Consider the following 26,014-nt stretch of genomic DNA (forward strand, 5'->3'; position numbering starts at 1 on the left):
TCGAGGTCGAGGTGTGGAGATCAGCTGATTTGGAAGCAGGGGCCTGCAATAGAAGAAATGAAGTGTAGGCCTATTGCTTGGCGACAAATTTAACAAACATAATACAGGATTAATGTATGATTTCCCTACTTACTTGTTCAATACAAATATTTCAGTCATGTTTCTTTATTTCGCTCGGCACACAGAATACGAATACGAATGAAAACGTTCACACTGCTCAATAGCGACTCGTGACACTCGACTGTTTTTGCGCTGTTGCCAAGCGCTCACATATGAACTGGGATCAAAATTGAACTTCGAATAGTTGATCATAGATCAATGTTATACAACACGACGCCGGTCTGATCTCAGGTCATTTTCTGAACTTAGACTAAAACTGATCACCAGTCAGTGATGTTTATACAATCGGCCCTAATTCCACTATATATATATCGTATGGTTGTACAAGTACACAAAAGTTTACAAATAATCAAATGGAAATATCAAAATTTGACAGCCATTCCAGAGCACATGGTGTCACTTGGTGTAGAGTCTTCAGACCACCGTCAAATGCATGAAGTGGGCACTCTTGAACAATGTGTTGGTACGGTTTGGTCCTCCACTCCACAGCCACAGGCAGCAGATGTACGGAAACCCCATTTCTTTAAAGTGTGAACACACCTCCCTTGACCCGTTCTAATGCGGTTCAGCTTCGACCAGGTTTGGCATGGTAGTTGGAATCCCTCTACCTTCTTTGTAGGATCTTCAACCATGTGAACATTGTTGGGTGGATGTTCGTTCCAACGTTGTTGCCACTTGTAGGTCATGTTGAAAGAATTGATACCTTCTAAATCAACCCAGGGTGGCTTTCGTGATTTCAGACGTGTTGTTGGTGGATCTTGCAGGGCATCATACAATGGAGAGTTTTTATGAGAGGTGATCTTCTTGAACAAGCTTACCTTAGGTGCTTTCCTCCTTAGATCTTGCGGAGCGATATTAGCTAGGACTGGTAGCCACTGTGTGGGAGTAGATCTAACAGTACCAGTGATAACCCTCATGCTCTCATTGAGTTGCACATCAATCTTAGTGGTATGAGCACTGTTTTCCCATACAGGGACACAATATTCACCAGCAGAATACACAAGAGCGAGTGCAGCAGAACGTAGAGTATTAACGGCTGCACCCCAGCTGCTTCCGGCAATCTTGCGGAGTAGATTCACTCTTGAGCCAAGTTTCCTCGATAACTTGATGCACTGTTGTTTGAATGACAAGGACCGATCCAGATTTATTCCAAGATATATTGGATTGTAGTTTTGATAGGTTGGTTAAGGTCTGAGGTATAGTAGTTGGCCATGCATAACAGTTGACCCAATATGAATAAATGAACAATGTACAATTCCGAATTAGGGTTTTAACTCTCATAATCACATATCACTGTTCTCTCCAGTATCACAAAATGTTTTGAAAGGTTGTATTGCTCGCAGGTGCTATAAAATCAGTGCCTTGAAAAGCAACTCGTGAAGTGGTATTTATGATCTCTGCCTCTAAAATGGCCGACACAAAGCCTCCCTAAACAGAACCACCTGTGTATGTTAGTTGTGCCATGATAATTGCGTACAGTAGCGATGCTTATCATAGCATCAGCAGTACAGGAAGCGACTGCAAGATCAGTCTGAAGAAAGGACCTAAAATAGGAGGATCAGTGCTATCACAAGTAATAGGCATTACTTCAGTTAGCATGCAATGAAGTAATAACACAAGGAGCAATATAACTATTTAATGAATAACAAGGAAAAATTTTAAATAAAATTATATCAATATCTTCATAATAAGGGAATAAATAAGTAAAATATAAATAAGGTGAATTAGGACATAAATCCTTCCTTAATCAGAAAATGGCATTTAAAATTAATGAATGAAGAGCTTGTTTAACATAAATTACCAATAAATAATAATACATAAATTTTAACGTGGTAAAATGTTTAACACGTTTGCCAGACCAAAATTCACAGGATTGCCGTCCAGTGCCGTGAGATAATAGCACTGTTACTCCCTGGTACTAAAACATTCACAGGCTTAACCAAGCAGTGATAAGTGAAATGAAGGATATATTAGGTTAACATAGTATCTATATTTGGTTAAATAGTGCGACTCCGATCAAGATCGCATTGGTCATTATGAATTGTACAAGTACACACGCCCTTGTATGGGGTCGCACTTATACAGTAGCTAATGTTCTGATGCTCCGCCATACTTGTCCTTTGAAGGGATGCATTATTTGTGTCATTGATTGAGAGACGTATTAGCTTGTTCATACTATGAGCTTGCTACACCTGAAGTGTTATTTTAATGCCGTATTTGTGGGCTTTTCCTGGGAGATACCACGTGAGTGATAATTTCCCGTGTCGGGGAACCATAGATTCATCTATGACCTTATTACAGCCTGGAGTCTTCACTCCTCAAAATTGGTTTTCTATCATGTTAACAAGGGGCTGTATTTTGTGCCGTTTGCCTTACTTGTTGCTCATTATTGGCAAAATGCCAGACTCTTGAAAGTACTGAAACCTGTTTCAGCTCATAACACTACAAGCATCTTTCATATAAGAGAACAGTCTTATCACACCAGTAATATGCAAGGCAAGGATGGCAGTTTGACGAGACCCACCCACAAGCAAAAAGTTGTGAAATCCCTCATTTCATCTGCTGTTGTGTCCACCCATTTGTTAAGTCGGCTTAGTCATTAAAACCTGTTGCTCATTATAGTTCATTTCTACCATTAAATTCTTTACTTCATCTGTGACAAATAAAGAATAAATGTTATACAATGAGGCTTTGTTTGAATCTCATGAAGCCAATGTATGAAGGGTGTAGATGTAAAGTAGTACATGAGGGAAAACTCTCAGATTATGTGAATGACACAAGTGGAGTTCGCCAGGGATGCCTTCTTTCACCAACATTCTTTTTAGTGGTGCTCGATAATGTTATGAGAAATGTTGGGTGGAAGGAAAAGAGGAATACAATGGGGAATGGGGGAAAGACTGGAAGATTTAGAATTTGGAGATGATATTTGTCTTTTGTCTTCAAGAATTAGTGATATGAAACACAAATTACAAGGATTATGGAAGGAAGCAGAGGCTGCAGGACTCCATATAAATGTTGTTAATACCAAGGAAATGAGAGTAAATGCTAAAATTGATGAAAGATTGTTTGTGGCAGGAGAAGAGATTGAAGAGGTTAAAACATTTACTTACTTGGGAAGTATGGTGACAAGAGAAGGAGGGGTGGAGGAGGATGTGAGAGCCAGAATAAGGAAAGAATAAGGAGCCTTCATGCAGCTGTATACAGTATAGAAGAATAACAACATTTCAAGGAAAACGAAAATAAAAATTTTCAATACAAATGTTAAATCAGTCCTTCTATATGCTTGTGAAACTTGGAAGGTTACACGAACTATCACTAAACTCTTGCAGACATTTATAAACCGTTGCTTACGGCACATCATAAACATCAGATGGCCTGAAATTATATCCAGTGACGAGCTATGGAGAACAAAAAACCAAGTTCCAGTCGCAGTGGAAATCAAGAGGAGAAAACGGAAATGGATATGTCATACTGTGAGAAAGCCAGCGGGATCTATAGAACGCACAACATTGGAATGGAATCCGCAAGGGTCATGGAGGAGAGGTCGTGCTAGGAAGACCTGGAAGAGGACTGTAGAGGAGGCTTTTGAAGCAGGGAAGACTTGGAAGGAAGTTGAGGCATTGGCAAGTCAACGACCACAATGGAGACGTTTCATGGATGCCCTATGTACCAGTGGGAACGAGAGGAATTAAGTCAAGTGAAGCTTTGTGGAATCATTAGCCATCCCTGTGCTTCCACCCCTTGAAAAGGAATGTTATGCTGAGCACCAATGCAAGGTTCTCAGTTGTTGTTGTTCCCAGCTGTTCCTTGTATTGAAACCCCATCCTCGTTTTTACTTTGAGACTCACTTTCAGCATTTTATGGATTGTCACTACTTTCTAAATCTCATTGTCCGTACTTTGTTCAAGATCACTGTAACTACATTTTTTTAAAATATCATCGTCTGACTTGTTTAATAAATCGTCCAGACTATCTGCACTCAGTCTTTTACTGCTCAATTTAATGATAATGAACAAATTAACCCACGCAAATGAAAACTAACAGCACTGCACACTTACAGATAAACAATTCGTAAAATATACAATGACTTTGTCAAGTTACAAAGCACCCCGTGACGTACCCGTATGAGGTTGCACCAAAATAGGAATTAATAAACGAAAGGTGAACAACCCACTTACTTAAAGAGATGGCCAATAGATGGCAGGAAGAGGCTTTATACAGTTTTGAAACACACACATACTGTGTACACAAATGGGTTCTTAATTTTGAACAAACGTATGACCCCATATTGGGATGTAGAGTTCAAGAAATTGAGTGTTTGCACGTACCCAAATGAGGTTGTTTTGCACTCAACATGTTAAATAAATCAATTTAAAGTTTAATATTCTTTTGAAAAATGGGCAATTAGTTATGGTTGTCAAAATTATTGTTATCATCCTTACTAGCCTCCAAGATACTGGAGCATGATAGCACCAAGGTGTCATAAAAATCAAAGTTTAAATTAAAATAAAACTCGGAAAACATGTAAAAATCTACTTAAATTGCTGTTGGATTGAAATAAAATCGGTTACAATGCAAAACCACATTAAATCACAATCAGCATTCCAATCCAGAATAAACCTACTGTAAATAAATTCTGACCAAGCCACGGCGTCGCACGTCCATACCAAACATGGAAGTGAACCAAGTGAAGTTCATGCTCTAAAAACTGTTTAAATATGTATGCATTTAAGCCCTAAAATTACTTATATATACAACAAAATAAGCGTCATCAATTTGAGCTTATTTCCGTAACATAAAATTACTATCTATACCTCGTTATTTCATGGATTTTGAAGTGCCAGCCTCATCTTCGGTAATTTTTCAATGTTGCAGTTAACAAATAGTAGGGAGTGTCGTGATATTTTCCATGGCCAGTCTTCGTCTGTTGTCCCTCAGCAAAGCTTTGTAGCGCAAAAAAGTCCTTTCTGTATTGCACGAAGTGACGGGCATTCACAAATGTTGCTAACTTTTCTGTAGATAATGATTATTCTTTTGGTGTTGTGGGTGCTTTGCCTTGTAGGACATTTACTGTTTCAAGCACTACATTATATCCAGTATTTTTTTGTTTGTTTGCTATTTGCTTTACGTTGCGCCGGCACAGATAGGTCTTATGGCGACGATGGGACAGGAAAGGCCTAGGAAGTGGAAGGAAGCGGCCTTGGCCTTAATTAAGGTACAGCCCCGGCATTTGCCAGGTGTGAAAATGGGAAACCATGGAAAACCATCTTCAGGGCTGCCAACAGTGGGGCTCGAATCCACTATCTCCAGATTACTGGATACTGGCCGCACTTAAGCGACTGCAGCTATTGAACTCGGTCCCAGGATTTTTGGAGAGAAAGTTTGTTACTTTCTGTTTCACTTTTCCCCCTACAGCCCCTGGAACTGTTTTGAAAGTGGACACAGTTTTATCAAATTTGGGAAATGACTAGTGTAAAGGAATCTCAACTGCTTCCAGTGACATAATAGCTTTAGGAATATAGTGAAAATGAGCTGTTATAAACACTAGGTTACTTTCTAATTCTTTGCTTGACAGTGTTTGTTGAGCCAGCTCAATAAATGCTTCTTCATTAGGACCTAATGCTAACTTCTCTAATTTTTCGTTAGTGTTCAGTGTAGTAGAGTGCAGCCTCCAGCCATGATCTCCAGTGCGTTAACCCTACAAGTGCCATGCAGTATAGTCTGTTGTGCCAGGCGAATAAGTGTAGAAAATTACTTGTTGGAATAATAATTAATTTAATCACTTTTAATGGGCACATTTTTATGAATGATACAACATTTTAAAGAGGAAGGTTTGTGCATTATTTGCAACATCAGTACAAGATATATATTTCAGAACATTTTGATAGAAGTCTTCTTTTTAAATTTATATTTTATTTTTAAGATTCAATGTTTGAGGTGTTTTTGTGAAAAAAATTGCCTAGTAAGTAAATACTTTTGGAATATACAATTTGTTGAAAATGTCATGAACTAACATCACACAATGTTTCAAGCTTCTAAGTCTGTAACTGTGTTCTGAACACTAAAGAACATTCGAATTGAACATTACATAGAGATACAACAATTTTTAGGTCCCTAGCTTTTAGTCACTCGGCAACTTCCTTTTAAGACCTTTTGGTCTGTGATAGTGCTCTAATTGTCCCCAACACTTCTCATGGATTCCCGCATTGTACCCTGGGTTCCAGTGTTATGATCTTCCCCTCTTTTGTTGGACCCCATACCGCACACTTTCGCTCTTGATGTGCAGGCAATTTCGCATAGTAATGGCTACTGTCTCCAGCCGGTTCAGGTGATAGCTTCTGAGGAATATTAGGCCTAGTTGGGTTTGGTTTCTTCTGCCAGTGTCTCCACTACTTCAACAATGTAGTCGTGACTATTCATTTGGAGGCATATGTCAGTGTTGTCACAGGAGGCAATGTATGAATTTAGCATTGTCATGTCAAGCAAATTTTGAAGGATTTTTCTCCAGTGTCTCCTTGTAGCATGTTTTGCAGCAACATGATGCACTTTCTGGTCCTTCAGGTCTACTCCACCCATCTGTTTATTGTAGTGTTTGGCAATACGCAATGGTTTGGATACCTCCTTACCATTTTTTTCCTTCACCAACACAATTTCAGCATGACATGCTGTGGAAAGGCTGTATACTGGCTTTCTGGATTTCTTCTCTTTGAATCCACAAGCTAGCACCTCCCCCTTTCTATAATAGAGGACATCACCAGCTTGCCGTTTTGATTTCATGAGCTCTTTAGGAAGGCCCTTAGAATTTGCTCGGACTGTTCCTGTGAGCATGAGCCCTTTCTGATGGAGAACATCTGCCAACTGACACTTTGTATAGAAGTTGTCAGTAAACAAATGGTACCCCTTATTATATAGATTGCATTTACCAACAATTTCAGTAACTACTTTCTGTGCCATGCCACCTGGGTCACCTGAGGCAAAAAAGTACTTGGCGTTGTACAGCTCAGTAAGCAATACATATCCAGATTTGCTTTCACACAGTTCAAACTTTTTGATGCCAAATGGAGCATGTTTCTTGTTTGGCATGTACTGTATGAAACCAACTCTATTTTTCATTCCAATCAAGGATTCATCTAGTGAGACTTCCTGTGCAGGAATATACAATTTCTTCCACAAAGAATTTAGGAAGTCTAGTAATGGTCTCACCTTGTGCCAAGAATCATACCCAGGTTCATCCCTTGGCACTGCTGTGGCATTTGAATTCAAATGTACCACTCTGTTGATTAATTGGAAGTCATTCCTGGACATTGCATATGAAAAGAATGATATATACTGGGGAAATCTAGTGTCCCAGTGTTTGTTTTCATCCTTTTTGGCATTTAAACACATATTCAAAATAATGTCTAGCCACTTTTTTTAGTTTTTCCTTATCTACATATTTGTCTCCAGATAATCCAAATGCTGTTCTAACAATTCAGCAGCATAATGATTTGTTTCACTAGCTATCATCCCCCGCAATTCTTCAGGAAAAAAGAGATCAAAATAAGACATAGCATTTGAATTTCTGGGGATGTTAGCTTGGAAGCCAGTTTCTCTTGGCATAAAATCAATACAATTTTTTACAGGCTCTGGTCCGCTAACTTTCTGCCATGAGACATCTGAATGACTGATTTGTATCACTGATAGGATCTACTCGATTACAATTAATAATATGATTGAGGCATACCTGCAGTGGTATATCATCAATAATCATCTTCTGGTTTTCCGTGGTTTCCCATTTTCACACCAGCCAAATGCCGGGGCTGTACCTTAATTAAGGCCACGGCCGCTTCCTTCCAACTCCTAGGCCTTTCCTATCCCATCGTCGCCATAAGACCTATCTGTGTCAGTGCGACGTAAAGCCCTTAGCAAAATAAAAAAACCATCTTCATTACGGTGTTCAAATGTTTGGACATCCCTAAATCCACTTCCTTGGGCATCCCTAGAATCATGTATACTGTTATCATCATCATCTTCAGAATCACTGCTATTAATTTCACAGTCTTGTACATCACTAAAATCACTCATCTTTCAGTAAGCTACTTATTCTCTAAAGATTTCCTCCAGTGTTTTCAGTTTGGTCAGCCATATCTGTTTACAATGACCACATGGCTCATGCATCTTCAGCGAATAAATACAACAGAAATACATATCCTATTAGAGTACTAACTTAACTAAACACAATCACGAAAATTCCTAGTCGCCATCTGCTTCCAAGAATTGCGAAAATATGTCTCTATATGTCTGAACACACACACGTAGTCAGTCAATTTTTTCGGCCCTGGCACCACAAAGCAAACGGAAGAGTAAAAAAAATCAACTCTGGGTACTTGTAGGGTTAAAATAAAGTTGTGGTGGTGAGTATCAGATGCTATTAATCTGAATATCTGAACCCATAATTGAGCTTTTACAAAAATGTTCTTAACAGATGACTCTAACTTGTCCACTATTATTCTGAATATCTGAACCCATAATTGAGCTTTTATTACAAAAGTTTTATTAACAGGCGGCACTAACTTGTCCACTAATGGATAGCGTTAATGAATAGTCTCTGTTAATGATAAAGATGTTGATTCCCATAGGGAGCCTGAAGTATTTGTTCTGAATGAGTAAATTTATAACACCAACATTAGTTGGTCCTTTATTGGACATTATAAATTTTCCAGCTAACTGATTCCTGGTTGCCAGCGTTTCACCCCAGTGTGGTGAGTTGGGCTCATCAGTTGGTAAATAGCACACCCACCAAGGCACGTGGCTAGTGCGTACCGTGGAGGCCACTGCGTAAGCTACTTGAAGCCACCAGCAGTGCCAATGCACTATGAGAAACTGTCTCATTACCAAAAATTGATGCCTGCCTGGCCATCAGATGATAAAGATGTTGGGACGAAACACTGGCAACCAGGAATGATTTAGCTAGGAAATTTATAATGTCCAATAATGGACCAACTATATTGGTTTTGTAAATTTACTCATTCAGAACAAATATTTCATTTATTGGATTAAAGAGTAATTCCACATAATTTCATCAATAATTTCATGATTTTGCTTAAAAGGTAGAGAGTTTCACGTTTTGAACCAAATTAGTAAAACTTCACAAATATTTTGCAATTTTGCAGTTTACGAAAAACAGGTACCTCTACTCATAACATATCATTTAAGCCTAGGAAGCTATTTTGGTTTCATAAAATTTAATATGGTATAATTAATATAGTATAAAGATCGTACCTTGTTTGTGATACCGTAGGCCTATGATATAAATTTGATATCGATCTGTATTGACAGTTGTATACTGAATAAAGTGAATTGGGTCCACCTATGCAATACAAGGCTAATGCTAATGTGACTATTCTCACAATTGTCAGTTACATTATCCGTTTAGGGATATAGTCCAAACAAATTTAAGTTACCTTTATAACGGCCCGTGGTTATTTTTGTTTCTAATTCTATTTTTACAGTGTCATCCGCCTTTTTTCTGACCAGTGTAGTTTTCTTGGTTTTCACTTTTACTTATAACCCATAGTTAACTTGCATGTTCCTTATTGTTTTATTAACTGCATTAATCCAAGGGCCATATAGGTTATCTTCCTGTTTGGTAATGTAATGATGCAGAGATTAAAATAGACGTTTGCAGAGCTAGTAATGGGTTCTGTAAATTATTAGCTTTGATAACTTCTGACAGCCGAGATATGTTTGGTAGATATTAGTTTAGCTGACTTGAATTTTATTATAGTTTTGTGATTGTATGAATTTGAGGGTAATTATCTCTTCATCTGTTGTAGATCCTGGGCAAGCGTACTTGAGGCCGAGCAGTACCCAAGAGACGGACAACTACGCATTAGGTAAGTCTGGCGACAAGCTTCGTAATGTGTCTCACGCTTTATTCTGGAAATTGTCACTAACTTGTTCTTGCTGGCAATGTGGGTGACGGCCCTTTATTTCACTGTGTTGTTCGCTACGTGTGTTCTGCACTCAAATTGAGTAATGTTATGAAGCACGCAGTTTGGGCACTTTGTTTGAGTTGATGACATTTGCTGTAGTTGATACAATAATATTAGTGGAAACTATTGTGAAAATTATAGTTGGATATCTAATTTTTGTCACCAAGAGGTATATCTTTTATGTTTTAAGCAAAGTTTGTTTGCTAGTGTTGTAAGAAGAGACATACACACTGCTATGAAAAGCACTGTGAAATGTTTTATTCAGCAACTAACGAGCAGCATCCATAGCTTATTAGAGTTTATGCCCCCTCAAAAATGAATTGATTTAAGAAAAAAGAAGAGAATACCAGGAAACCACTGATATTTGACAAGTGATACCAAAAGGATTCTGCTTTAATAATTGGTGGTGCGAGAGTTACTTGACTTTGAGTGATAACTTTTTTGTTTTGAAAGAAATGCCAATGTTTCTGCTACAAACATAACATACATACTTTGGAAATGCGTGCACACTACTTTGAGAAAAATTATGTCTTTCCAATAACCATTATTCACTTCCTGACAGATTTTTTTAGAACATTTTCATAACTTTTTTTTGAGACTTCTAGGCTATAATGCGTTAATTTCTACCCTCAATCTACAGTTGACATAGACACCTTCTTTACCCCAGGAAAAAAAGAAGTAGATTACTGCTGAATTTCAAAGTAAACTTCAAAAAGTTTCATCCACTGTTTACTTCTTCAAGGTTACTTTTCTGTGTATATTTTCGCAAACTGTGGAAGGAAAAGAGAATTTTGTTGCAACGTTGAATGTTTAGAGATATTTCAAGTCGTCTACAGCTGTTAGGTTCTTCAGTCTCTGGAAACTAATTCATTATAAGGAAAATTTAGAAAATACCTGAAAAAAGGAAATGGTTAATGACAGAATATACCTGAAAAAGTTGCAATTTAATTAATTTTCAAAATTTAACTATCTTTTTAGGTATAATACCTTGTTTAGGGGCCGTATTTTTTGGTAACGATATGCACAAGTTTTTTTGATATCTCCTTTCTTGTTTATATATGACTTCCCAGGTACTGAAAATACCATATTTTATCAAAAGGAACTCGTGAAATATCGCAAAATCTGATTTATTCAGCAAATTGTGCAAATAATCACGAAATATACCCCACTTGGTGCGAAAAATGCGAAATGTCACTGGAAGAGCTCTCCAATAAACGTTTAAATGCTTCTGAGAACTTGACTATCGTAGTTTCCTTCTCATTGCTTGATAACGCTGTATATTCTCTATACAAATACACACAGAGCGGTAGGCCTACGCACTGTGTATCTAAAGTATATGTATTCCGTTCCGCAATCTCTAAGGCGCGATAAGGGTAATATGAAATGTACGTAAATCCTCAAATGTGGTATTTTTAAGTTTTTCTAGTAACACTGTGATTTCCCGGCCTTCATAGTTATCATACTTGTTGGAATGACATAAGGAACAACGGCGCTGCAGATTAAATTTTTGATGTGATTCAATATTTTATTACATATTAAACATTTTGTGCCTTATTTTCTAGAAGTATCAAATACTCTCCTTCCCAAGAAGGTTTGAAACTTGTTGGCGTCGATGACCTGGGCTGTGCTGAACTCTTCCATAGTAAATGCAATATTTACCGACTAGGCTTGAATGTCGTGTGGTGTGAGGATAAAGGTGGGAACACACTACTGTCACCTCACATGAGTTCAAGCGTATCGTGTCGCAATCTAACCTGTCCAGAAAGATGTGCTATACCTTTGCGCCGCTGACACTTCCTCTAAAACATTGATACTTTGTCATTATGTGAATGTTTCATCTAAACAGTGTTATGTGGCTGAAGATGTTGATAATATACGAAACATGTACCACTTTTAACCAATAAGTTGTCTTAAGCAATTTAGTGTTACGCCAAGGTGGAAAATAAAAAATAGTTGTGAAACTGACCTTCAGAGCATACTATGTCATGCACTTCCCCTACTTGCTCGCTAAGCTGCTCTCGTTCCTCAAGAGCGGGGAGCAAACTGGCTCCGAAGGCATTTCGCTCTCGATTGACGATGCCTGTTTTAATGTACACTATATGGTCATGTTATTTAATGGTTGAGATATGCTAAGGTAATTTATGCCTCTGCTTGCATTTGGAAGAATGTTGATTCAAACCCCACTGTCAGAATCCCTGAAAGTGGTTTGCTGAGGGTTTCCCATTTTCACACCACGCAAATGTTGGGACTATACCTTAATTATGACCATGGTCGCTTCCTTCCCATTCCTAGCTGTATTCTTTCCCATTGTCGCCATAAGACCTGTCCGAATTGATGCAAAGTAAAACCAGTAGAAAAGAAGGTTGCCTTTTAATTAAATGCTGTTTAATTATTATTAGCCTGGTGCATATTAATAGCATTTTCCGTTTGGCAGAAAAGTTGTTTGAGATACAAGGGAGATACAGAATCAATATCATATTTTCTTGTATTATCAGTAACTTTCTTCCAAGACTTGGGCAATTTTTCAATTTCACACCTCAATCAATCAATCAGTACTGATCTGCATTTAGGGCAGTCGCCCAGGTGGCAGATTCCCTATTTGTTGTTTTCCTAGCCTTTTCCTAAATGATTTCAAAGAAATTGGAAATTTATTGAACATCCCTCTTGGTAAGTTATTCCAATCCCTAACTCCCCTTCCTATAAATGAATATTTGCCCCAGTTTGTCCTCTTGAATTCCAACTTTATCTTCATATTGTGATCTTTCCTACTTTTATAAACGCCATTCAAACTTATTCGTCTACTAATGTCATTCCACGCCATCTCTCCGCTGACAGCCCGGAACATACCACTTAGTCGAGCAGCTCTTCTTCTTTCTCTCAATTCTTCCCAACCCAAACATTGCAACATTTTTGTAACGCTACTCTTTTGTCGGAAATCGCCCAGAACAAATCGAGCTGCTTTTCTTTGGATTTTTTCCAGTTCTTGAATCAGGTAATCCTGGTGAGGGTCCCATACACTGGAACCATACTCTAGTTGGGGTCTTACCAGAGACTTATATGCCCTCTCCTTTACATCCTTACTACAACCCCTAAACACCCTCATAACCATGTGCAGAGATCTGTACCCTCCGTTGGTTAGGAGTTACAGACGTCATCAAGCCAAGTTTAGAGCATTTTCATTATTAAATAATTCCTCGGGTATTGTTAAACTGAGAACTGAATACTTGGGAATCCGGAAGCACAACATTGTGGAAATAAGGGGGGTGGGGGGGTGGGGTGTGTGTGTGTGTGCGTGGGGGGGGGGGGGGCGAGAACGAGAACGAACCTTCCTTCAAAGTACCTATCTGTTGCCGACAGTGGGGTTCAAATCACTATCTCCCTGATGCGTGCTCACAGCTGTGTGCTTGGCCAACTCGCCCAGTTGGAAGTAAACTCATTTCAGAGAGTCAATAATAAATAATTAATTTTCAATGACATAATAAAAGGGATGTCGTTACTAGAAATGATGGTGGAGGATATTGAGAGTTGTTGATTAGGCCTTTGAAAATTTAATTGAATATATCGTGTAGAGTCTTAAAGATTTTGAAGAGATCCCATTTATTTTTTGTTCCACTCATTTTACTTCCGTATAGCAAACCCTTCACCAAAGGCTTGCATTGCATTCTGTATCTATTGCCAGTTTGCTTCTGACAAGTATCGGGTGATCTAGCGGATTGCTGCATCATCCCAGTTAATCCAGCCCGCTGCACGGGGTGCAGATTGCTGAGCTGAAATAAAGCAGCTAGCCAAAAGCCTGAACTATATATATTTATATATGACTAGGATACTGCCTGACTGAGTAGCTCAGATGGTAGAGCGCTGGCCTTAGTAGCTCAACTAGGTAGGTTTGATCCTGGCTTAGTCCAGTGGTACTTGAAGGGGTTCAGATACGCCGGCTTCCTGTCGTTAGATTTAATGACACACGGAAAACCTTCTGCGGGACAAAATTCCAGCACTTCAACGTCAAACACAGTGAACTAATGAAAACGATGTGGATCAAGCAAAAAATGAACAAATGCCAAAATGTAAAGTGAGGCTTATCATGGTCCCTAGTTGGCCGATAGCAAAGTTGAATGAATGAATGAATGAGTAATAATAATAATAATAATAATAATAATAATAATAATAATAATAATAATAATAATAATAATAATAATAATAAACAGCCACAGAACATCAAGATACACCTGTCAGTCTAAACAGTCGAGTTGTAATCGTGTGATCATGTAAAGTGATCGCTCCAACTTGTCACTTTCAACTTGTGAATCTGGCATGATGGATTGTAGTCGATCAAAGCAACTACCGCGGGCGCCGGACATACAAAGTTTGGGTTCTCCCGATCATCGGATTCTGCGGGATCGGGAGCGTCATGCTGAGAAGAGTGGGAGCTTCTCAAAATCTCTTCATCCCAAGAAAAAGAACTTGATGGGTACAGTCAATGTAAACACCCTTCTGAAAACTGGGAAACTCAAACAATTGACATCCTGAATAAATTTGATATTCAAATTGCAGCAGTACAGGAAACACGCTTCCAAAACGAGAACCATTTTGATTCACAAAACTGTATAAGGGTAAACTAGCCATAAAAACTTGAGAGAATCTACCACAATTTGGAACAGCCTTTCTGATAAGAAAATCCTTAGCAAATTCAGTGCTCAATTTTACATCCCCTCTGAAAGGATCTCTGTGCTCACAGACAAATTGAGTAACAAACCATATTCTTTGATTAATGATCATGCACCCATAAACAGTGATAGTAAGAAAATCCTCAGAAAGTTGAAGACTTCTGGGAACTCTTTTGAGGAAGCCATCAGCAGCATCCCTATACATCACGTGAAGATCTTGCTAGGGGATTTTAATGCACAGATTGCTGGAGAAAGTATAGATGGATCGTAGGCCGTCATCCAGCACACCGGAGGACAAATAAGAATGGTGAACACCTGATAGATTGCTGTAAATCCTTTAATTTGCGACTCATGTCTACACATTCCTCCAGCCTCCACACAAGAAGAAAACATGGAAATCATCAAATCCCTGTCCACCTCCGTAGCGTAACAGTTAGTGTTATTAGCTACCGTCCTCGGAGGCCCGGGTTCGGTTCCCGGTACTGCCATAAATTTAAGAATGGCAGGAGGGCTGGTATGAGTTTGAAGTGGTACATGCAGCTCACCCCCATTGGAGGGTGTTTCTGAAAAGAGCTGCATCACCTCGGAATGAGGACACAAGTTTAATTTTACCAAATCCCTTATTAGGGGAATACCAGATCGACCATGTAGCAGTCTCCAAGCAGAATATACGTGAAATCCAAAATGTAGAGTAGTTAAGGGAGTGATTGATTCTGATCACTACCTTACCCAAGTCTTAAGTGAAATTCCGACCTAATATATCCAAGCCCAGATTTCATAGATTACCAAGAGTGGATCCTGAATACCTTAAACAAAACTCAAATGCATTTCTTCAGCGCATAGAAGATCAAGATCCCAAGGATTGGCCTGACTTGAGATATACAATTCTAACCTCAGCACAGAAGTTAGGACAGCATCTGAGGATACGAAAACACAGATGGTGGAATACAGCGTGTGATGAAGCAATTGAAGGCCGAATCATAGCCTGTAAAAAATGGAATGACGCCAGAGGACTGAACGATGGGGGGCATTCATTAAGACTCAGTTGTAGGACACGGGCACAAGGTCCAATGCATTTTGAGTTCTGTGTGAATTGGCTCTTAAAGAAGCCGTTGGGATAGTTTGTATATCATAAAAACCGGGAGAGATACGAGATCTAGTTCGGTTACCGTTTGTGTAGACTTTCTGCCGTCCTGAGTAATCCACCAACCATGCGTCTGAAATCCAGGAAGCCTATTTGGGATGATAGCATTATTAAGCAGCCAGGGCCTTTCAACATCAGCAAAGTCTGGAAGGAAGGGTGGAGAGATTTCTCATCATCTCGTCAAATACAATTAAATGATCCTTCCCAGCATGTTACAGGAACTGATCTACCAAGAGCTACGTGGTGCCAACTAAACCGCGTATGAACTGGTCATGGTAGATGCAAAGCAACCCTGCACAAATGGGGATGGCTAGATTCACCTGCTTGCAACTGTGGAGTTCAAGAACAGACGGTGAACCACATCATTAGGGAGTGTCCACAACGTAGTGTCCACAGGTGGTTGGGAAGAGTTCATGAAAGCATCAGCTCCAGCGCTTTCCTGGCTGAAGAGTCTTGATATTCACTTTTAATTTATTACGTACATATTTGTGTTCAATAATGTAGATCATTTGTTCCATACACAAAAGAAAATAAATAAATATTAAGACTGAGAAAATGACAGCCAAGATAATTCCCAGGGAAAAGCGTGCATGCAACAGGAAGAAGCTCATAGGCATAGAACAGGATTTCATCAAAAACAACTGTAGGAATTTCTACAAGACATTTCGTGAGAGTCTATCCAGTTATCAGCCTCCAAGCATATATGTATTTGTAGATCAGATGGCAAGCTAGAGACAAACACCAAAGAAAACTGCAACATTCTAGCAAATTACTTACAAGACCTACTCAGTTGTGATCCACCAAAGGAGAAATTGCACTTTGGAAAGCCCACGCCAAAGCCAGATTCACATCCACCGACACTGGAAGAAACAGCAGAGATCATTCAATCTCTTAAAAATAACAAAGCACCGGGAGAAGATGGCATTACCTCAGAGATGTTTTGAAACTTGGAGGAGAAGAGCTTACTAAAAGAATTCACGCAATCCTAGCAGAAATCTGGAAAACAGAAGCAATCCCGCAGGACTGGCAGTGCGCATTTGATTGGGAAATATCAAGCGGGTTTTAGGAAAGAACGTTCGTGTGCTGAACAGATATGGAATCTGAAAACTATTCTGAAGATCCACAGAAGCAACAACACGATAGTCACCTTCGTGGACCTGAAGAAGTCATATGACTCTCTGGGTAGTCAAACCTTCCAGTGGATAAGAAGACCATAGAACTGATACATCAGACCCTCACAAACACAACATCTAAGGTGAAATTTTTTGGGGAAATTTCTGACCCTCTTGAAGTACACACAGGTGTTTGTCAAGGAGATGGACTCTTTTCTCTTCTGTTTAACTTGGTTTTAGATAGTCATCAGAGTGTGGAAAAATGGTATCACAGGCATAACCATTGGGACTGGTGGGAAGAAAATTAAAGTGAAATGCTTGGCTTTTGCAGATGACCTAGCTTTCATCACTAAGAATGAGGAGGAAACTAGGTATGCTTTTGAGACATTACACAGAATAGCATCACAGGCAGGCCTACAGGTATCATTCGAGAAAACAAAGTATATACAGAATTTTCAGCAAAAGTGCAAGAAAGATAAAGTTGAAACGGCATATGGAACAATTTCACAGGTATCTTATTTTAAATACCCTGGAGAAATCATTTTTCCTTCAGGTTTAGACAGTTTGGCCAATACAGAAATGGCCTCAAAACTTCAGAGGGCATTTAGCCTGATACGGGATCACTACAATAAACAAGTAATGTCGGGTAAAGCTCAATTGAAACATTACAAAACAGTTATTCTACTGGAAGCTCTGTATGCATCAGAAACCATAACTTTAGGTCATTCAAAAATTGCAGATATTGAAAAACAATAACGTAAAATTCTTAGAAGAATTTTCGGCTCCATAAGAGAAAATGTAATTCGAATCAAAAGGTCAATTGCAGACATCTAAAGTTACTCAGATAGTTTCATCAATACTGTACGGAGGAGAAGTTTGTAATAAATTCTCAAAACAGGAGAACAAATTGGCTGGAGGAAAGGAGACCTGAATGATTTGAACATCGGGGAAGACATCGTGAAAAATCACAAAGACTTCAGGACCTCAGTAAATAAACAACACGTTTGTGGTCAAAAGTAGCAGCAGGACTGGTACAAAGTGGTCAGAAGGACGGAAAAGGCAACACAGTGAGTTCATGAAGAGATTTGGGAGGAATAGGAAGGCGAAAGTCATCGAGCCAATGAACAAGTTCCAGCGCGCTCTATGAATGGGCATAACGAAACAATAATAATATAATGTATATGTATGTCTCTCCATGTTAAGTTTAAACACTACAATACTGTAATCAAACCTGAGGCTTTATATGCAGGGGAAACTCTTAACGCGTCATAAAAAGGGTGAGCTGGAAAATATCCTAAAAGAAGAGCGAAAAATCATGAGGAAAAATTTTATGACCTAGACACGCAGAAGAAGGGTACCGCCTCCAAACTCGGAAATCGACAGAAAAATGATCTAATACTGCGGCAGACCCCAGGAAAAGAAGGCTAAAATATTATGGACATGTTGAGAGGCTTCCAGAAACCAGACTAACTCGCCAAGTTCTTGAAAGAGTTGATAAACTGAAGAATTTCCCTTGAATACAACAAACAAAAGCGGGCATGAAGAATGCACAAATTCAACCAGAAGAAATTTTGAATCAGAATATATATATAGAAATAAAATTGACAAGTGGGAAGTTACTCCAGAGAATGAAGTACCAAAAAAGCAGGTACCAAGTGGACAGAAGAAAGGAAGAGGCTCTTTAGTCAACAGATGAAAGCATCCTGAATCCTCCGCAAACAAAATTATAAATAAAGCTTCGTGTGTTCCGAAAGGGACCATTCATGCATAATAATAATAACAACAACAACAACCACCTAAGTTCGACAGACATTCTAGAGAGAGACATCTTTAGGCGCAAAGTGAACAATTGGAAAGCTACATCAGAGTAACCAAAAAAAAAAAAAAAAAAAACCAGTAAGGCCAAAGTGAACAGAAGAACTTAAACAAGCCTTAAAAGAAATAAGTTTCATAATGATAGATCCGTATTGAACTGTGATTACAATAGAGTAAAATAATATATTATTATTGGTCCACCTTTTCAATACAAAATGAAAATTACATAGGGACTAGTTTCGACCTAGTAATAGGTCATCATCAGCCTGAAGTAAGTCAAAGATCGAAGAAAACATAAACAATGTAAACACAAGTACAGTCTCTTTAAAGGTACATACCAAGTGGGAAGTTGAGTAGAGATATATGAAAAATAATAACTCATCCAAATTGACGAAGCACTGAGCGGAATTTATGTAAAGTTCGGTGCGCCGTATATTATAAAAGACCACTGTGCACTAAATGATGCAATAAAGAAGAATAGTAGGTTGAATGCTGGCTTCTTCTTAGCTGTTGTATAATCGAAGAAATTTACGTCGTGTTTTATAAGGTATTGATAGACGTCAAAATACATGGATGTTGGAAGGCTCTTCAGTTTTTTTTGAACATGGCAATAGTTGGGTGTGGAGGCTTAGGAAACCAGAGAAGCGTTATATTATGTTAAAAAATAGAGATCCTTAAAAAAGTCCCGTGCGTTGTATAAATTGTGGAAATGGAAATCGAAAAAACTTGGTTCTTAAGCGATAATGTTGTTCATTCAGAGATCGATTGAAAATAAAGAATCGTAACATAGTCTTCTCAAGATGTTCATAAACCAGAATTAATAGACGATGCGAAGTATGATGCTAGGAGAAAGCTCTTCTGCTTCTGGAATCTTGAAGGACGATGGATGTTTCACGAGGTGGAGCAACATATATGGAGTTAAATAAAGGTGGAAATAAATTCGCAGTTCAATGCGGACCATAAATTTGATTCTGAATAAAAGACAGTAAGATTTTTTTTTTTAAATATGTCAAAAGGAAAACTCAAGCGTGATGTGATGAGCTGAAGAGAGAAACGGAGGTAGGAAAGGATCAAAGGAAATTTTGAGGAGGTGAGGGAAGAAAAATGAAGGCAGGAGAAGAATATATAATTTTTTTATTTTTTATTATTTTGTATATTTTATTTTTTAGCTGAAGAGAGAAACGGAGGTAGGTAAGGATCAAAGGAATTTTTTTTTTTTTTTTTTTGAGGTGAAGGAAGGAAAATAAAGGTCTGAGTTTTTTTTTTTTTATAGCTGAAGAGTGAAACGGAGGTAGGTAAGGATCAACGGATTTTTTTATTTTTTTTATTTATTTTTTTATCTGAAGAGAGAAACGAAGGTAGGTAAGGATCAAAGGATTTTTTTATTTATTTAGCTGAAGAGAGAAACAAAGGTAGGTAAGGATCAAAGGTTTTTTTTTTTTTAGGTGGGGCTGAGGGATGTGGGAATATGGAAGAATGATTTTGTATTGAAAAGGTGGACCAATAATAATATATTATTTTACTCTATTGTAATCACAGTTCAATACGGATCTATCATTATGAAACTTATTTCTTTTAATTACTTAGCCAACCAGGCAAAACGTAAAGCCTATTTATACTTAGATTTAAAAGTTAAAATAGCCAAATTAGGCAAGGATATCGAGTTTCTTAAACAATGTATTACGTATAATTTGACACCTAATTTTCTCAAAGGCAACTTAAAAAGATTTCGACCTTCGCCTCACATTGCTAAGACCCAAATTAAAACGAACAAAATTTGGCTAAAAGAAGAAATTAAATTCCTATACAAGAAAAAATCTTTCTTAAATCATAGATTATATGAAACTCACCTCGTAGCTGCAAATTCACTTTCAAGTGTTCAATGGAATTTATTTCAATCTCTAATTGATAATAGACTTTTCAACATATTAGCTAAGAAACAGAAAACCTTAGATAAGAAACTTAGTATACTAAAAGGTTCTAAATCTAATAACACCCTTGCTACTAATAATAGAAATTCCTCTAGCACAACGATTCAATTTCATCCACCAATTATTAATTTATCCAATGTTCCTCTGAATGATGACGATAATTCAATTTTAGCCAAAGGTCCTAATCATAATTGGCCTAATCTTAATAAACTTGACAGCTCTACTACTATGATCTTAGAATCTGAACTAGCCATCAGTAAATTACCTCTCGAAAAACAGGATGAAGTTAGGTTTGAAGTTAAACGTAAAATTAACGACATTCTTAACTCAAGTACGAACTCCAACATCCCTAGCGACATTAAAGAATCATTCATTGATCAAAAGCGATTACGCGCTCTCAAAAAGAAGATTTCTGATAATAATCTTATTGTCACTAAGGCCGATAAAGGCAATACCACTGTTATAATGGAAAGAAACAATTATATTAATAAGACTAAAGAATTCTTTTCTGATAGTTCGTTCACTGTTGTTAAAAAAGACCCTACTCAAAAAATCCAACGCCTTCTTAAACAAACTCTTAAAAATACTTCATTCCTTTTAACTGAACAAGAAAAAACTAAATTTATTAGCATGAATCCAAGTCTTCCAACCGCTAAAGCCCTTCCTAAGATACACAAACCCGGCATCCCTATCCGCCCGATCATCAATTACAGACCAAGTCCTCTTTATAATGCTTCTCAATTCATTCAAAAGTTTCTAAGAAGATATTATCATTTTTTGTCTAAAAAATCTATTAAAAATACTACAGAATTGATTGAGAATCTTAATAACTTTCATATCCAACCTAACCATTCCCTTCACTCTTTTGACGTTGTTAATATGTATCCTAGTATTCAAACCTCTAAATTATACCCTATAATTGAAAACAATTTAGGCAAATACAGTCACCTAAGTGCTTTAGAAATACAAGACTTTATGTCTATCCTGAAATTGGTTTTAAACAATAACTATTTCACTTTCGACGGTATTATCTACCAGCAGGAAGGTTTGGCCATGGGATCGCCGGTTTCGGGCATCCTAGCTGAAATCTACTTAGATTTTTTAGAACATACTAAAATTGATAATAATAATAACTTCATTAATATTCTTTTTTGGGCTAGATATGTTGATGATACTTTGGTTATTCTAGATGAAAGCACAACAGACGCAGCTTCTACTCTTATCAGCCTTAATAATATCGACCCACACATAAAATTTACGCTCGAATCTGAATCTGAACAAAGAATAAATTTTTTAGACTTAACCATCATTAGGCATCTATATTCCTTAAAATTCAACATCTTCAGAAAGCCTACCCAAACATCTTCCACTATTCATCAAGTTTCCTATCATCCACAAATCCATAAAAGAGCTGCTTATAATAGTATGGTTCATCGAGCCTATACGGTCCCAATGTCAGAATGTGATCTTAAAAAAGAATTGAACAATATCCGTATGATCGCAAAACTCAATGGTTACAATAGTTCTTTCATTGAAAGTATTATCAATAAATACAAACATCGTCCTTTAACCACTCTGAAAAAAGAAAAACCAAAAATTTCTTCATTTTCTACCTTCACGTTCAATAAAGATATTTACAAGGTCACTAACGTTTTTAAAAAACATGATGTTAAAATCTCCTTCAAAACCAACAATAATAACGCTAATGTCTTACACAACTCATCATCTATTAATAGAACTGACCCTTTTTCAAAATCTGGTGTATATAGGTTCAAATGCAACAGCTGCAATTCTTCTTATATCGGACAAACAGGAAGAAACTTTAAAATACGATACCTTGAACATGTCAATGCCCAAAAACACAATAAATTTTCTGCAGTTGGTCAGCACATGAATGATTGTAATCATAAATTTACTGACATTAAACAAGATATGACAATTCTCAAAATTATGAATAAAGGACCCCTCCTTAACATAACAGAGAATTGCTTTATAAATTTAGACCAATATTTCAATCCCAATTTTAATCTCAATGACATTTCCGAAAAATCAAACATTCTTTTTGACCTGCTAATTCAACTTTTCAGACAATCAAAATCTAATATTAAAGGTCCGATTGTTCATTCTATGTTTAGCACTTTTCTTAATCATTCTTCCATATTCCCACATCCCTCAGCCCCACCTAAAAAAAAAAAAAAAAAAAAAAAAAAAAAAAAAAAAAAAAAAAAAAAAAAAATTCTCAGACCTTTATTTTCCTTCCTTCACCTCAAAAAAAAAAATTCCTTTGATCCTTACCTACCTCCGTTTCTCTCTTCAGCTAAAAAATAAAATATACAAAATAATAAAAAAAAAAATAAAAAAAAATTATATATTCTTCTCCTGCCTTCATTTTTCTTCCCTCACCTCCTCAAAATTTCCTTTGATCCTTTCCTACCTCCGTTTCTCTCTTCAGCTCATCACATCACGCTTGAGTTTTCCTTTTGACATATTTAAAAAAAAATCTTACTGTCTTTTATTCAGAATCAAATTTATGGTCCGCATTGAACTGCGAATTTATTTCCACCTTTATTTAACTCCATATATGTTGCTCCACCTCGTGAAACATCCATCGTCCTTCAAGATTCCAGAAGCAGAAGAGCTTTCTCCTAGCATCATACTTCGCATCGTCTATTAATTCTGGTTTATGAACATCTTGAGAAGACTATGTTACAATTCTTTATTTTCAATCGATCTCTGAATGAACAACATTATCGCTTAAGAACCGAGTTTTTTCGATTTCCATTTCCACAATTTATACAACGCACGGGACTTTTTTAAGGATCTCTATTTTTTAACATAATATAACGCTTCTCTGGTTTCCTAAGCCTCCACACGCAACTATTGCCATGTTCAAAAAAAACTGAAGAGCCTTCCAACATCCATGTATTTTGACGTCTATCAATACCTTATAAAACACGACGTAAATTTCTTCGATTATACAACAGCTAAGAAGAAGCCAGCATTCAACCTACTATTCTTCTTTATTGCATCATTTAGTGCACAGTGGTCTTTTATAATATACGGCGCACCGAACTTTACATAAATTCCGCTCAGTGCTTCGTCAATTTGGATGAGTTATTATTTTTCATATATCTCTACTCAACTTCCCACTTGGTATGTACCTTTAAAGAGACTGTACTTGTGTTTACATTGTTTATGTTTTCTTCGATCTTTGACTTACTTCAGGCTGATGATGACCTATTACTAGGTCGAAACTAGTCCCTATGTAATTTTCATTTTGTATTGAAAAGGTTGACCAATAATAATATATTATTTTACTCTATTTTAAACAAGCCTTCTCGAAAGTAACGACTACCACCACTGTTATGATTTGAACACTCTACTAAATATATTTATTGAGTACTTAACATTATTTTGTTAGGATATGCATTTGCTGCACAGCATGGCATATCTGTCCATTACAGTGAAAGTCCCAACGAGAAGAACAGCTGTTCTCTCCAGGGAGTGTATCGTTACACTGTTGTTACTAGCACACTCACTGTAATTTTTTAAAATACACCACCACTGCTGCTGCTGCGTAAAAAACCCGTGATACTTGAAGCATGAATGGAATGTCTATGATCTGAAAGTCCTATGTTAATTTCTTTGATAAAGAAAGTTAGTTCTGGTCTAGGATAGCTAGACATGATTTTGTAACAAGATATATTGTTTAAATTCTGATGTTTTGTAAAAAAAACTTTCTTTTCATAAGAAACGGGAATTTTGGTGATGAATGTGTGTTATTTGGTGATCGTTGCATCTGTCCAAGGGCCATATGGGCAGATCATCCCGTCTGGTAATGTAATGGTGCAGAGAAGAAAATCTAATTAGCAGAACTGCTGATGGTTTTTGTAAATCTCTTGCTTTAATAACTTAGAACACTTAGTTAGTGAAACTTTGGTAATAATTATCTTCTGCAAGAGTGATAGCCCGAATTATATAAAGGATGAGTGATTTTCATTTGAGGCAAATTCAAATTGGTTGATGAATCTACTCTGGCTATTATTATCATTATTATTATTATTATTATTATTATTATTATTATTATTATTATTATTATTATTATTATTATTATTATTATTATTATTATTTGTTTATTTCAGGATAATAATACGGTATTGCTCACAAGTAGTTCCTATTATTAATTCAGCATTGTGATTGTATGAATTGTCATGACTAGAACATTATCTCTCCTTAGTTCTATGAAATACCTGACTATTGTTTTGGTAAATGGTTTGTCTATTACCTAGAATTCTTGTTTTAATTCAGTCTGTCAATCTTAGTTTGGAATAATTTCCTAGAACTTGTTTCAGTTTATTTCAGTGTTCATAGCAGTGCTTTCTTCCTGTTTTCTGCCTCTAGGATATTAGATATATATCTGTATAACATAGTGTTGTATTATCCTTAAAAAGCAATCTTTGGAAAAGGATGAAGATTTCTCCTGACAGAGTTGCGTCTTGTGTAGGGTATTTGTAGTGTGATTGATTTGATTGGTAGTAGTGACAGTGAAACCTCTGCTTAATGAATCTCTTTCTTTACTTTCTACCTATTTCTTGTAAGTCTTTTGAAAGAATAAGTTTTCTTAAAATAATTATAGAAAAAGGAGTATTTTTAGAACTATTGAAGTGTGTTTAGTTGTACTTATATTTCTGTTCACCTATGAAGGTAAACTGACAAAAATGTTCTGTTGAAATTTGATAAAATCATGTATAACAGTTGAGGACAAAAATACTATATAATTACAGTTCCTCTGCTTGTCATTTCCATACGATACATGTCAAAGGATATTGTTTTGAAAGACCTATAATGGATACATTATGGTTCATTTTGCGATCCTTAGTGTCTTCATTAAAAAAAAACAACAAAAAAATGAGGTTTTGCGTAAGTTACTAATAGATTTTGTGAAAATGAAAATATGAAACTACGATACATTTGCTGAATGCAGTTTCGTTGGTATAGTTGTGTGGACTGCTAAATAATGTTCGTTTAATTTCAACTCTGAATTTATTTTTGAAATCGGATATACTGCGTTTTTTTGTAAATATTTTGATGTCTTCATAGTGGTGCGATCATTTCTGAATGCCACGGGAATAGATAAATTTTCACCATAAAAATGTGTTTTTCTTTACATTCTTTTATGTTGCCTAATGTGAAGCTGCTGCCAGGTAAAGGTGTTGGATTACACAGTATTGGTCATAGTAGAGAACTTAAGAAC

General features: G+C 36.9%; 1 protein-coding gene across 5 annotated transcripts in view; it reads left to right on the top strand.

The window, feature by feature from the left end:
* The window catches only part of ttk (zinc finger and BTB domain-containing protein ttk), a 436,183-nt gene that overhangs the window by 295,073 nt on the left and 115,096 nt on the right, over positions 1 to 26,014 (top strand). For all 5 annotated transcript variants that reach the window (XM_067157914.2, XM_067157913.2, XM_067157918.2 and 2 more), the window contains exon 4: positions 9,936 to 9,995. In XM_067157914.2, the coding sequence (XP_067014015.2) occupies positions 9,936 to 9,995 (60 nt within the window). The remainder of the gene's footprint in view (positions 1 to 9,935; positions 9,996 to 26,014) is intronic.

This window comes from Anabrus simplex, chromosome 14 (genome assembly GCF_040414725.1).
Source record: "Anabrus simplex isolate iqAnaSimp1 chromosome 14, ASM4041472v1, whole genome shotgun sequence".
In the NCBI taxonomy this organism is placed as follows: Eukaryota; Metazoa; Arthropoda; class Insecta; order Orthoptera; family Tettigoniidae; genus Anabrus; species Anabrus simplex.